Source organism: Rhinatrema bivittatum, chromosome 8 (assembly GCF_901001135.1).
Source record: "Rhinatrema bivittatum chromosome 8, aRhiBiv1.1, whole genome shotgun sequence".
Taxonomy (NCBI): Eukaryota; Metazoa; Chordata; class Amphibia; order Gymnophiona; family Rhinatrematidae; genus Rhinatrema; species Rhinatrema bivittatum.
The window spans coordinates 120,061,482-120,074,275 of record NC_042622.1 but is presented as its reverse complement, the minus strand read 5'-3'; the positions used below and the strand labels follow the sequence as shown (position 1 = coordinate 120,074,275).

Here is a 12,794-nt window from a genome sequence, read left to right as displayed (position 1 = left end):
CCAGGAAAAATAGTGGAAACTATTCTCAAGATCAAAATCGTAGAGCATATAGAAAGACATGGTTTAATGGAACACAGTCAACATGGATTTACCCAAGGGAAGTCTTTCCTAACAAATCTGCTTCATTTTTCTGAAGGGGTTAATAAGCATGTGGATAAAGGTGAACCGGTAGATGTAGTGTATTTGGATTTTCAGAAGGCGTTTGACAAAGTCCCTCATGAGAGGCTTCGAAGAAAACTAAAAAAAAGTCATGCGATAGGAGGCGATGACCTTTCGTGGATTACAAACTGGTTAAAAGACAGGAAACAGAGTAGGATTAAATGGTCAATTTTCTCAGTGGAAAAGGGTAAACAGTGGAGTGCCTCAGGGATCTGTACTTGGACCGGTGCTTTTCAATATATATATAAATGATCTGAAAAGGAATACAACGAGTGAGGTTATCAAATTTGCGGATGATACAAAATTATTCAGAGTAGTTAAATCACAAGCGGATTGTGATACATTACAGGAGGACCTTGCAAGACTGGAAGATTGGGCATCCAAATGGCAGATGAAATTTAATGTGGACAAGTGCAAGGTGATGCATATAGGGAAAAATAACCCTTGCTGTAGTTACACGATGTTAGGTTCCATATTAGGAGCTACCACCCAGGAAAAAGATCTAGGCATCATAGTGGATAATACTTTAAAATCGTCGGCTCAGTGTGCTGCAGCAGTCAAAAAAGCAAATAGAATGTTAGGAATTATTAGGAAGGGAATGGTTAATAAAACGGAAAATGTCATAATGCCTCTATATCGCTCCATGGTGAGACCGCACCTGGAATACTGTGTACAATTCTGGTCACCGCATCTCAAAAAAGATATAGTTGCGATGGAGAAGGTACAGAGAAGGGCAACCAAAATGATAAAGGGGATGGAACAGCTCCCCTATGAGGAAAGGCTGAAGAGGTTAGGGCTGTTCAGCTTGGAGAAGAGACGACTGAGGTGGGATATGGTAGAGGTCTTTAAGATCATGAGAGGTCTTGAACGGATAGATGTGAATCGGTTATTTACACTTTTGAATAATAGAAGGACTAGGGGGCATTCCATGAAGTTAGCAAGTAGCACATTTAAGACTAATCGGAGAAAATCTTTTTCACTCAACGCACAATAAAGCTCTGGAATTTGTTGCCAAAGGATGTGGTTAGTGCAATTAGTGTAGCTGGGTTCAAAAAAGGTTTGGATAAGTTCTTGGAGTAGAAGTCCATTAACGGCTATTAATCAAATTTACTTAGGGAATAGCCACTGCTATTAATTGCATCAGTGGCATGAGTTCTTCTTAGTGTTTGGGTAATTGCCAGGTTCTTGTGGCCTGGTTTGGCCTCTGTTGGAAACAGGATGCTGGACTTGATGGATCCTTGGTCTGACTCAGCATGGCAATTTCTTATGTTCTTACATCAACAAGCAGGGCTGAATTAGCCATGATATGTGGGGAGTCCCAACATGAGTGCTGCAGTGGAGCAATTACTTTAAAAGCAATCAGGTCTCCACCATGGAGCGTGGACTAATGGGTGAACATGCTACACAAAACTGCTTGTCCAAATTTACTGTCACTTCTTGATAGATTACCTACACAGTAATGCAGAGACTAAATGCACAATACAATCTTTATGGGTGGAAATTCCATGTGTGATAGGGAAGAGAATAATGGTGAGGGTATACTATCATCCACCTGGCCAAAATGAACAGACAGATGATGAAATGCTAACATAAATCAGGGAAGCTAACTCATTTTGCAGCACAGTAATAATGGGAGATTTCAATTACTCCAATATTGACTGGAAAAATGTCACATCAGGTCATGCTAAAGAGGTAAAGTTTCTAGATGAAATAAATGACTGCTTCATAATGCAACTAGTCTGGAAACTGACTGGTGCGAGAGATAACGATAGTGGGGCCACTCTGCAACAGTGATCATAATGTGCTCAAAAATTTTACTTAATGACTGGAGGGAGGACATTTAGAAAATCTATTGTGATAGCATTTTACAGGAAATGGATACAACAAGTGAAGTGATCACATTTTCAGACAAGACAAAATTATTCCGGGTCCCTAAATCACAAGTGGATTGTCAGAAATTGCAGGACCTTAGGAGACTGGACATCCAAATGGTAGATGAAATTTAATGTGGACAATGCAAAGTGATGCACATAGGGAAAGGTAACCCACACTGTAGTTACACGATATTAGGCTCCGTATTAGGCTTTATCACCCAGGAAAAGGATCTAGGTATCATCATGGACAATACTTTGAAATCCTCTGTTCAGTATGAGGTGGCAGTCGAAAAAGCAAAGAGAATGTTAAGAATTGTTAGGAAAGGAATGGAGAATAAAACAGCGAATGTCATAATATCTCTGTATCACTCTATAATAAAACTACACCTGTGTGCAATTCTGGTCGCCACATCTCAAAAAAAAAAGATATAGTTGAATTGGAAAACGTACAGAGAAGGGTGACTAAAACAATAAGGGGGGATGGAATACCTCCCTATGAGAAAAGGCTAAAGAGGTTAGGGCTGTTCAGCTTGAAGAAGAGACAGCTGAGGGGAGATATGAAAAGGTCTTTAAAACCAAGAGTGGAATAGAATGGGTATTTAAAAAATATAAAAACTAGGGAATACTCCATGAAATTGATATGTAGCACATTTAAAACAAATCAGAGAAAATTCTCTCACTCAATGCACAGTTAAGCTCTACAATTCATTGGCAGAGGATGCGGTAAAGGCGGTTAGCATAGTTGGCTTTAAAAGAGGTTTGGACAAGTTTCTGATTGGGAAGTCCATAAACTGTTATTAAAAGAAAGACTTGGGGAAAACCACTACTTTTCCCTGGGCATTAGCAGCATGGAATTAATCTTCTGTTTGGGATCCTGCCAGATACCTATGACTTGGACTGGCCATTGTTGGAAACAGAATACTAGGAGTGGTGGACCTTCAGTCTGACTCAGTATGGTAATTCTTATGTTCTAAGGTGTGAACTGATTATCAAAGTTGCAGCTTTGCAGATATCATCTATACACACGGCCCCGAGGTGCGTCACTGATGTAGCCACAGCTCTTACCTGATGAGCCTTGACAGAGTCTGTGATTTAGCGGCCAGCCAGAGTGCAGCAATGAGTGATACAGACCACTAGCCAGTTGGACAAAATATGCCCAGTCTGTTGGGATCAGAAGAGACAAAAAGTTATGAGGCCTGACAATGCAACTGAATTCTCTTTCAATAATAAGCCAAGACCCTTTTTCAGGCTACTGAATGAAAGTCTCTCTCACCCTCATCTGCATGTATCCTCGGAAAGAACGTGTCAACACAGTGGCTTGATTTATATGAAAAGCTGACACCATTTTTGAAAACTTGGGGCGAGTGCAGAGCACCACTCTATTGTGGGAAACCTGCATGTACAATGAATAATGAACTAATGACTGAAGCTCACTGACTCTTCTAGCTGACGTAATGGCAACTAGGAATAATACTTTCCATGTGAAAAACTTCAATGAAGCCGATTCCAACTGTTCATAAGGAGACTTTATAAGCTGCGCCAAAACCACATTAAGATCCCATGGTAGTAGAGGTTTGGCTTCTGGAGGCCTCGTACACCATAAGCCTCTCATACTAAAGGATGACGAGATATTGATTTGCCATCCACTTTAACATGGTAAGCTGCTATGGCACTCAGGTTTACTTTGACTGATGACGTGCTGAGACCTAAGATGGAGAGGGAAAATAAGTGCTGTAGCAACTCCCTTGACTTGTAGGCAAACGAGTCCAGGGATTTCCCTTGACACCAGGAAGTGTGTTTCCTTTTGAATTCGTAAGGTCTTCTGGTTCTCAACTTCATTAGGTAATGACAACGAAGCAACCAGTGAGCGCTCAACATGTACACTAGAAAGCTGAGAGAGAAAGGATCAGATAATACAGACGACTGTCTTCTTGAGTTATGATTTCCTGTTTGCCACCACCATAAGATGAGAATGCCATCACGAATAAACACCAATATATGTTTTGCTCCCAGAAGAAGGGCTAATATAGTTCGAAACACGGTCCCGAGCTGTGTGATCCAGTGCAGGCATCTGAGTTACAACATAACTACTGCACAAATCTGCAGCGTGTTTTCAAGCCTCAAGCTCAACATAATGAGATAAGTCTTTATTTGTCGTTTCTAGTAAAATAGAGACTATGCACTTTGAACTATAAAATAAAAACAAGATATAGAGACAAGATATTTTAATTGCATAAGAAAACACTTTTTTTGCATATTTTGCTTCATCAGCTTGTAGATATTAGCAATTGTGGCTTCAATTTTGACCAATGATTATATATAAGGCTGAGCAAAAAGTGATAATGCACATTGATGATGCCTACTATGAAGGTCAATTTACTAGCATCTGTTTCAATGGTGTTTTACAAATAGAGGAAAGGAGGATTAGTATTCTACTGTGGTAATGACAAGCACCATGCATAAGTACATTATACCAGTACTGCATCAGCTGCATTGGTTAAGAAGTGTGTAAAGTTTAAATTATTGACAATAATATATAAGGTCATGGATCAAACTTTCCTTCTTTACAGATAAACAGCCTTCTAAATGAATCAAGGTTAAGCCATTGCATTAAATCTTTTAGGCTTTCTCTAAAAAGTTTCCCTCTTGTGGCAAGCCTTTAGCTAACCCTGTAACAGCATAATTTTAAAGGTAAAACATTTGAATTGATTATGAAGCATGTTTAAGACAGTACTTTGTCCCTGATTGCATTTATGTAACTGTTCATATGTTTGGCAATATCTTTGATAAGCTTGTCCCTGCTTTGCATTTCGTATCTTATTTTAATTGAGTGTCTTTCTATTGTACATCACTTAGGCCTCTGTGTTAAGTGCTTAATAAATTTTTAATGAAATAATGAAAATGAAACTAGTGGTTTATGAGCCAGGTTGTCCTCTATATTCCTTAGGCAAGTTTTTGCATATTATTCCATCTTTCAAAGGTTATCGTCTCCAAATCACAAGGAGAAGCGCTTTTTCCATAATGAGCCCTACCATGTGGAACAAGTTCCCATTTGAATTGTGCACTATGACCTAGATTTATCAAAATGCTATAAATATCACGGAAATAGCGCCCGTGATAAAAAAAAAAGGAGGCATGGTTAGGCTAATTTTCCTGCTACTGCATCGCATAGGTATTTTCTGCAACACACAATACATTTATCGCACCCCTTGTTATTTTCACATCGCACACTGAGTAATCTACTGCAGGCGCATTGATTGCTGCTAGGTAGAGAGTGCATCAAGCTAGGTTGAGAGAACATTGCACAAATCTACTCTTCTTTTACCTTTCTTAACTCTAAATGACAGTAAATCTTTACTGATGGCAATTGTGCTGTTTGTACCTACGACTGTGCAAGTAAAACTGCCCTCCAAAAATCTATCCCACCCCCCCAAACCTCATCCCGAGTACATAATGCCCCCTCTTACAGTGGTATAAATAGTTAACTTATATGTGAGCCTCCACAGAGGCTCTCTGTCTCTCTCTCCCTTCCCGAACCAGCATTTGCGATAAAAACCATTTTGGCCGGTAACACTCAGCTAATGCACGCATAACGCACAGAAAAAAAGTGTAGTTATTTCTGGTGTTAAAATCTGTGTTGCTGTGCTTTACTCTATTGTACACCATGTTAACCGAACCTCATTTCCATTTAATCCACCCAAACTCCTTCCACTCAACTACTAATTTTAAATTTGCATACGCATTTTTCGATGCAGTATTTATCACGTGTGTTACAGCGTTATTGCGGGTGTTAGGGCCCTAACACACCCTCTAACCACATCCTCTGGCAACAAATTCCAGAGCTTTATTGTGCACTGAGTAAAAAAGAATTTTCTCTGATTAGTCTTAAATGTGCTATTTGCTAACCTCATGGAATGCCCCTTAGTCCTTCAATTATTCGAAAGTGTAAATAACCAATTCACATCTACTCGTTCAAGACCTCTCATGATCTTAAAGACCTCTATCATATCCCCCCTCAGAGTTTCTCTTTATGAGCAGTTTATAAATCAGTATAAATAAATAAACATTGCTACTTGATTTCAGTCTGGATTAGAATTATCTTTCCCCAAAAGGAGATGTGAAAAAACCATTAAGGCATGCCTGATCGCTCAAAGCTTCAGAAGACTGTTCTGAAACAAACATTCTACTGACAACCAAGTTTCCTGGGTTTTGAAAGGACTCCTGCGCGCACCCCATCCCCTGAACGATGCATCTGTTGCCTATGTCTCCTGATGGGGCAGATGCCGAAGGGGAGCCTCTATCTCTAGGATATTTAAATATCTCAAAGGAGGCGAGATACACTCCCCCTTGAGGGAATAATTCCAACACTCTGGTCTTGGGGTTGTTGTGTCCTTTGACCAGGAGTTAAAGAAAGAACATCTTCTTCTGAGGACAAAATAAATAGATTCATCCTGCAGGCAGATTCCCTCTGGACTCCAGCAGGTGGCCCCTTCCTGAAGTAATTGAGCTGGGGATGTATGAAAAAAGTGGCACCATGGAACAAATTGGGTCTGGTGTCTCAATGGAGATATCGCCCTGGAGATAGGAGGAAGTAAGTGAAGTGAATCCTCCTGATGGAGCAAGGAGTGAAGCGTCGAAGTGAGGAAAAGCTTCATTGGTTGCTCAGAGATGTGTCTCTGACAGTGTTCAGGGTTTGTATGCTGAAGGCCAGAGCTCCAGGGCTTGATGCATCAAGGATTCTGAAGCCAATGCATTGACAAGATGCTTTGTTGGTGCTGAGCTGTAATGCATTGATGGTGCCTGTGCATCAGTAGCGCCGGAGCCTGATCTGTGCTTTGATGGTGCCAACAGCCTCCAGCTCCAAGTGCTGCTTTTTCTTCTTGGTCACTCCTGAGATATATTGACACTTTTGAACTTTTTTTGACCCCAACAAAATAGTACGCTCAAGGGCCTATACCACAGGAGGGGGAGCCCTGCTCAACTTGGCACCGGGAGGAACTCGAGGAGGCTCCACTCTGGGTGGAAGATCAACCACAACTCTTTACTGACCTGTGTAACTCCGCCATCTTCCAGGCTTTGGAGGTAACGGTGGTGGGGCCTCTTGGTGACAGTGATCATTACATGATCAAATTTAAACTAATAACTGGAAGGGGGACAATAAGTAAATCTGCAGCTCTAACACTAAACTTTCAAAAGGGAAACTTTGATAAAATGAGGAAAATAGTTAGAAAAAAACTGAAAGGTGCAGCTGCAAAGGTTAAAAGTGTTCAACAGGCATGGACATTGTTTAAAAATACAATCCTAGAGGTGCAGTCCATATGTATTCCACACATTAAGAAAGGTGGAAGGAAGGCAAAACGATTACCGTCATGGTTAAAAGGTGAGGTGAAAGAGGCTATTTTAGCCAAAAAAACATCCTTCAAAAATTGGAAGAAGGATCCATCTGAAGAAAATAGGATAAAACATAAGCATTGTCAAGTTAAGTGTAAAACATTGATAAGACAGGCGAAGAGAGAATTTGAAATGAAGTTGGCCATAGAGGCAAAAACTCATAATAAAAACTTTTTTAAATATATCCGAAGCAAGAAACCTGTGAGGGAGTCAGTTGGACCATTAGATGACCGAGGGATTAAAGGGGCTCTTACAGAAGATAAGGCCATTGCAGAAAGACTAAATGAATTCTTTGCTTCCGTGTTTACTAATGAGGATGTTGGGAAGATACCAGTTCCGAAGATGGTTTTCAGGGGTGATGAGTCAGACGAACTGAACGAAATCACTGTGAAACTGGAAGATGTAGTAGGCTAGATTGACAAACTAGTATACTTGGATTTTCAGAAGGCGTTTGACAAAGTTCCTCATGAGAGGCTTCTAGGAAAAGTAAAAAGTCATGGGATAGGTGGCGATGTCCTTTCATGGATTGCAAACTGGCTAAAAGACAGGAAACAGAGAGTAGGATTAAATGGACAATTTTCTCAGAGGAAGGGAGTGGACTGTGGAGTGCCTCAGGGATCTGTATTGGGACCCTTACTTTTCAATATATTTATAAATGATCTGGAAAGAAATACGACGAGTGAGATAATCAAATTTGCAGATGACACAAAATTGTTCAGAGTAGTTAAATCACAAGCAGATTGTGATAAATTGCAGGAAGGCCTTGTGAGACTGGAAAATTGGGCATCCAAATGGCAGATGAAATTTAATGTGGCTAAGTGCAAGGTGATGCATATAGGGAAAAATAACCCATGCTATAATTACACAATGTTGGGTTCCATATTAGGTGCTACAACCCAAGAAAGAGATCTAGGTGTCATAGTGGATAACACATTGAAATCATCGGTTCAGTGTGCTGCGGCAGTCAAAAAAGCAAACAGAATGTTGGGAATTATTAGAAAGGGAATGGTGAATAAAAACGGAAAATGTCATAATGCCTCTCTATCGCTCCATGGTGAGACCGCACCTTGAATACTTTGTACAATTCTGGTCGCCGCATCTCAAAAAAGATATAATTGCGATGAAGAAGGTACAGAGAAGGGCTACCAAATCGATAAAGGGAATGGAACAGCTCTCCTATGAGGAAAGACTAAAGAGGTTAGGACTTTTCAGCTTGGAGAAGAGACGACTGAGGGGGGATATGATAGAGGTGTTTAAAATCATGAGAGGTCTAGAACGGGTAGATGTGAATCGGTTATTTACTCTTTCGGATAGTAGAAAGACTAGGGGGCACTCCATGAAGTTAGCATGGGGCACATTTAAAACTAATCAGAGAAAGTTCTTTTTTACTCAACGCACAATTAAACTCTGGAATTTGTTGCCAGAGGATGTGGTTAGTGCAGTTAGTATAGCTGTGTTTAAAAAAGGATTGGATAGGTTCTTGGAGGAGAAGTCCATTACCTGCTATTAAGTTCACTTAGGGGCGGATTTTAAAACGAGCGCGAACAGCCTACTTTTGTTTGCGCTCCAGGCGCAAACAAAAGTAGGCTGGATTTTAGTAGATACACGCGGAGCCGCGCGTATCCACTAAAATCCTGGATCGGCGCACGCAAGGCTATGAATTTTGTATAGCCGGCGCGCGCCGAGCCGCACAGCCTACCCGTTCCCTCCAAGGCCGCTCCGAAATCGGAGCGGCCTCGGAGGGAACTTTCCTTTGCCCTCCCCTCACCTTCCCCTCCCTTCCCCTACCTAACCCACCCGCCCGGCCCTGTCTAAACCCCCTCCTTACCTTTGTCGGGGGATTTACGCCTCCGCGCCAGCGGGCCTCCTGCGCGCCGGGCCGCGACCTGGGGGCGGGTACGGAGGGCGCGGCCACGCCCCCGGGCCGTAGCCACGCCCCCGTACCCGCCCCCAAAACGCTGCCGACACGCCACCGAAACGCCGCGACGACCGGGCCCGCCCCCCGACACGCCCCCCTCCGAGAACCCCGGGACTTACGCGAGTCCCGGGGCTCTGCGCGCGCCGGGAGGCCTATGTAAAATAGGCTTCCCGGCGCGCAGGGCCCTGCTCGCGTAAATCCGCCCGGTTTTGGGCAGATTTACGCGAGCAGGGCTCTGAAAATCCGCCCCTTAGAGAATAGCCACTGCCATTAGCAATGGTAACATGGAATAGACTTAGTTTTTGGGTACTTGCCAGGTTCTTTTGGCCTGGATTGGCCACTGTTGGAAACAGGATGCTGGGCTTGATGGACCCTTGGACTGACCCAGTATGGCATTTTCTTATGTTTCTTATGTAACTAAAGAGTAGCAAATCACCTGGACCGGATGGTATGCATCCTAGCGTACTGAAGGAACTCAAAAATGAAATTTCTGATCTATTAGTTAAAATTTGTAACCTATCATTAAAATCATTCATTGTACCTGAAGACTGGAGGGTGGCCAATGTAACCCCAATATTTAAAAAAGGCTCCAGGGGCGATCTGGGTAACTATAGACCAGTGAGCCTGACTTCAGTGCCAGGAAAAATAGTGGAAACTATTCTCAAGATCAAAATCGTAGAGCATATAGTAAGACATGGTTTAATGGAACACAGTCAACATGGATTTACCCAAGGGAAGTCTTTCCTAAGAAATCTGCTTCATTTTTTTGAAGTGGTTAATAAACATGTGGCTAGAGGAGAACCGGTTCATGCAGTGTATTTGGATTTTCAGAAAGCGTTTGACAAAGTCCCTCATGAGAGGCTTCTAAGAAAACTAAAAAGTCATGGGATAGGAGGTGATGTCCTTTCGTGGATTACAAACTGGTTAAAAGACAGGAAACAGAGAGTAGGATTAAATGGTCAATTTTCTCAGTGGAAAAGGGTAAACAGTGGAGTGCCTCAGGGATTTGTACTTGGACTGGTGCTTTTCAATATATATATATATAAATGAAAAGAATACGACGAGTGAGGTTATCAAATTTGCGGATGATACAAAATTATTCAGAGTAGTTAAATCACAAGCGGACTGTGATACATTACAGGAGGACCTTGCAAGACTGGAAGATTGGGCATCCAAATGGCAGATGAAATTTAATGTAGACAAGTGCAAAGTGTTACATATAGGGAAAAATAACCCTTGCTGTAGTTACACGATGTTAGGTTCCATATTAGGAGCTACCACCCAGGAAAAAGATCTAGGCATCATAGTGGATAATACTTTAAATTCGTCGGTTCAGTGTGCTGCAGCAGTCAAAAAAGCAAACAGAATGTTAGGAATTATTAGGAAGGGAATGGTTAATAAAACGGAAAATGTCATAATGCCTCTGTATCGCTCCATGGTGAGACCGCACCTTGAATACTGTGTACATTTCTGGTCGCCATATCTCAAAAAAGATATAGTTGCGATGGAGAAGGTACCGAGAAGGGCAACCAAAATGATAAAGGGGATGGAACAACTCCCCTATGAGGAAAGGCTGAAGAGGTTAGGGCTGTTCAGCTTGGAGAATAGACAGCTGAGGGGGAATATGATAGAGGTCTTTAAGATCATGAGAGATCTTGAACGAGCAGTTTTGAATCGGTTATTTACACTTTCGAATAATAGAAGGACTAGGGGGCATTCCATGAAGTTAGCAAGTAGCACATTTAAGACTAATCGGAGAAAATCTTTTTCACTCAATGCACAATAAAGCTCTGGAATTTGTCGCCAGAGGATGTGGTTAGAGCATTTAGTGTAGCTGGGTTCAAAAAAGGTTTGGATAAGTTCTTGGAGGAGAATTCCATTAACTGTTATTAATCAAGTTTACTTAGGGAATAGCCACTGCTATTAATTGCATCAGTATCATGGGATCTTCTTAGTGTTTGGGTAATTGCCAGGTTCTTGTGGCCTGGATTGGCCACTGTTGGAAACAGGATGCTGGGCTTGATGGACCCTTGGTCTGACCCAGCATGGCAATTTCTTATGTTCTTTTCGTCCTCAGTAACAATTCAGTGTGTTGTAGTCTGGCCCAAGCTATCAATAGCAAATATTGTGCCCACCGGTGATAGACATTTTCCTGCCACAGATGCAATCTTTAAAGCCACTTGAAATAGCCTTTTTGGAGCCCAACATGCTGATCTTTAATCTTCTTTCTTCTTTTTTATAGCACTGAAAAGCGCTCGAGGCGCTGCCAAGGCAGCAAGGCAAACCAGCAATAAGTCTGAAGTAAGAAAAAAAAACGAAATAGGTGAGATGAAAATACTAAGAGAAAGGATATATGTTCATGTGGCAACTCAGACCAAAAAGACTGAGGGGGGTCACAAGGCAGGACCTACACAGGAACTTCTGCACATGCTCAGTAGAGCAAAAGCTCTCTGAGCTAGGAGAGAAGTGTGCATTTGGTGCCATCGGATGACATCACCCATGTGTCATGGCTAATTTAGTCCTGCTTGTTGACAGAGAACAAGCTCTTTAACATTGAGATGTACCATTTCCTCCTCCTAAGGAAGTTCTATCCTGTACATATCACCAACAAAAGAAATTAAAAGTAATACTCGTAGACTCCATAGCACAGAAATCCATGAAGAAACAGAGTCGACGGCAGATGAAAACCGCAGAGCCCATCCAGTCTGCCCTATTTCCCATTGCATACTTTAGACACCAATTTATCTCAGGCTTTCCTCCACTTCTTTGAGGCTAGGGACCTTCCATGTTATCCCACCCTTTCTTAAACTCTGCTACTGTTATTGCATCCACCACTCTCTTCAGAGGGGTAATCCATCACCCCTCTCCAAGAAATATTTCTTAATATTATTCCTGAACTTAGCCCTTTGGAGCTTTATGTCATGACCTCTTGCTCTAGAACATCCTACCCACTGGGAAAGGCTGTTTCTTGTGCATTCATTTATTCCTTTCGGGGGAGGGGGGAATTGTAAACTGCCTGCACTAATGTGGATTTTACACTTAATTTCAAAAGGAAAATATGTGGGTACTTGCCCTTTGAAATTTATCCCAGAAATGCTACCCACACAAATTTACACCTACTATTTTGTGCAGATTGTTTTCCAAGAAAATATACACACATTTTTGAAAATTCAACCTCCCCAACCCTGTCCCCAGGATCGTCTCTGCTCACTGTGGGCAAAAGTACATTGTAGAGAATGTACAAGTGGGCAATTTTCTAAAAACTCATTTCTGCAGGTAAAGCACTGTTTAACCAGTGCTAATGGCTTTGAAAATTACCCTCCCTTGGTATCTGAATGTCTATCATATCATCCCCCCCCCCCCTCCCATCCAATCTCTCCTCTCCTCTAGGGCAGTGGTTCTCAACCTTTTTTCTATCAGGACACACATTACAGATGATTCTTACATGTGTG

General features: G+C 41.8%; 1 protein-coding gene across 6 annotated transcripts in view; it reads right to left on the bottom strand.

Annotated features, from left to right (window-relative positions):
- Positions 1-12,794, bottom strand: part of MRRF (mitochondrial ribosome recycling factor) — a 38,514-nt gene that overhangs the window by 16,526 nt on the left and 9,194 nt on the right. For 2 of the 6 annotated variants that reach the window (XM_029614408.1, XM_029614403.1), the window contains exon 2: positions 3,099-3,194. The exons of 3 other annotated variants lie outside the window; for them this stretch is intronic. In XM_029614408.1, the coding sequence (XP_029470268.1) occupies positions 3,099-3,194 (96 nt within the window). Of the gene's footprint in view, positions 1-3,098; positions 3,195-12,794 lie in introns of those variants that run through there. One more of the 6 variants, XM_029614406.1, reaches the window with a different exon arrangement.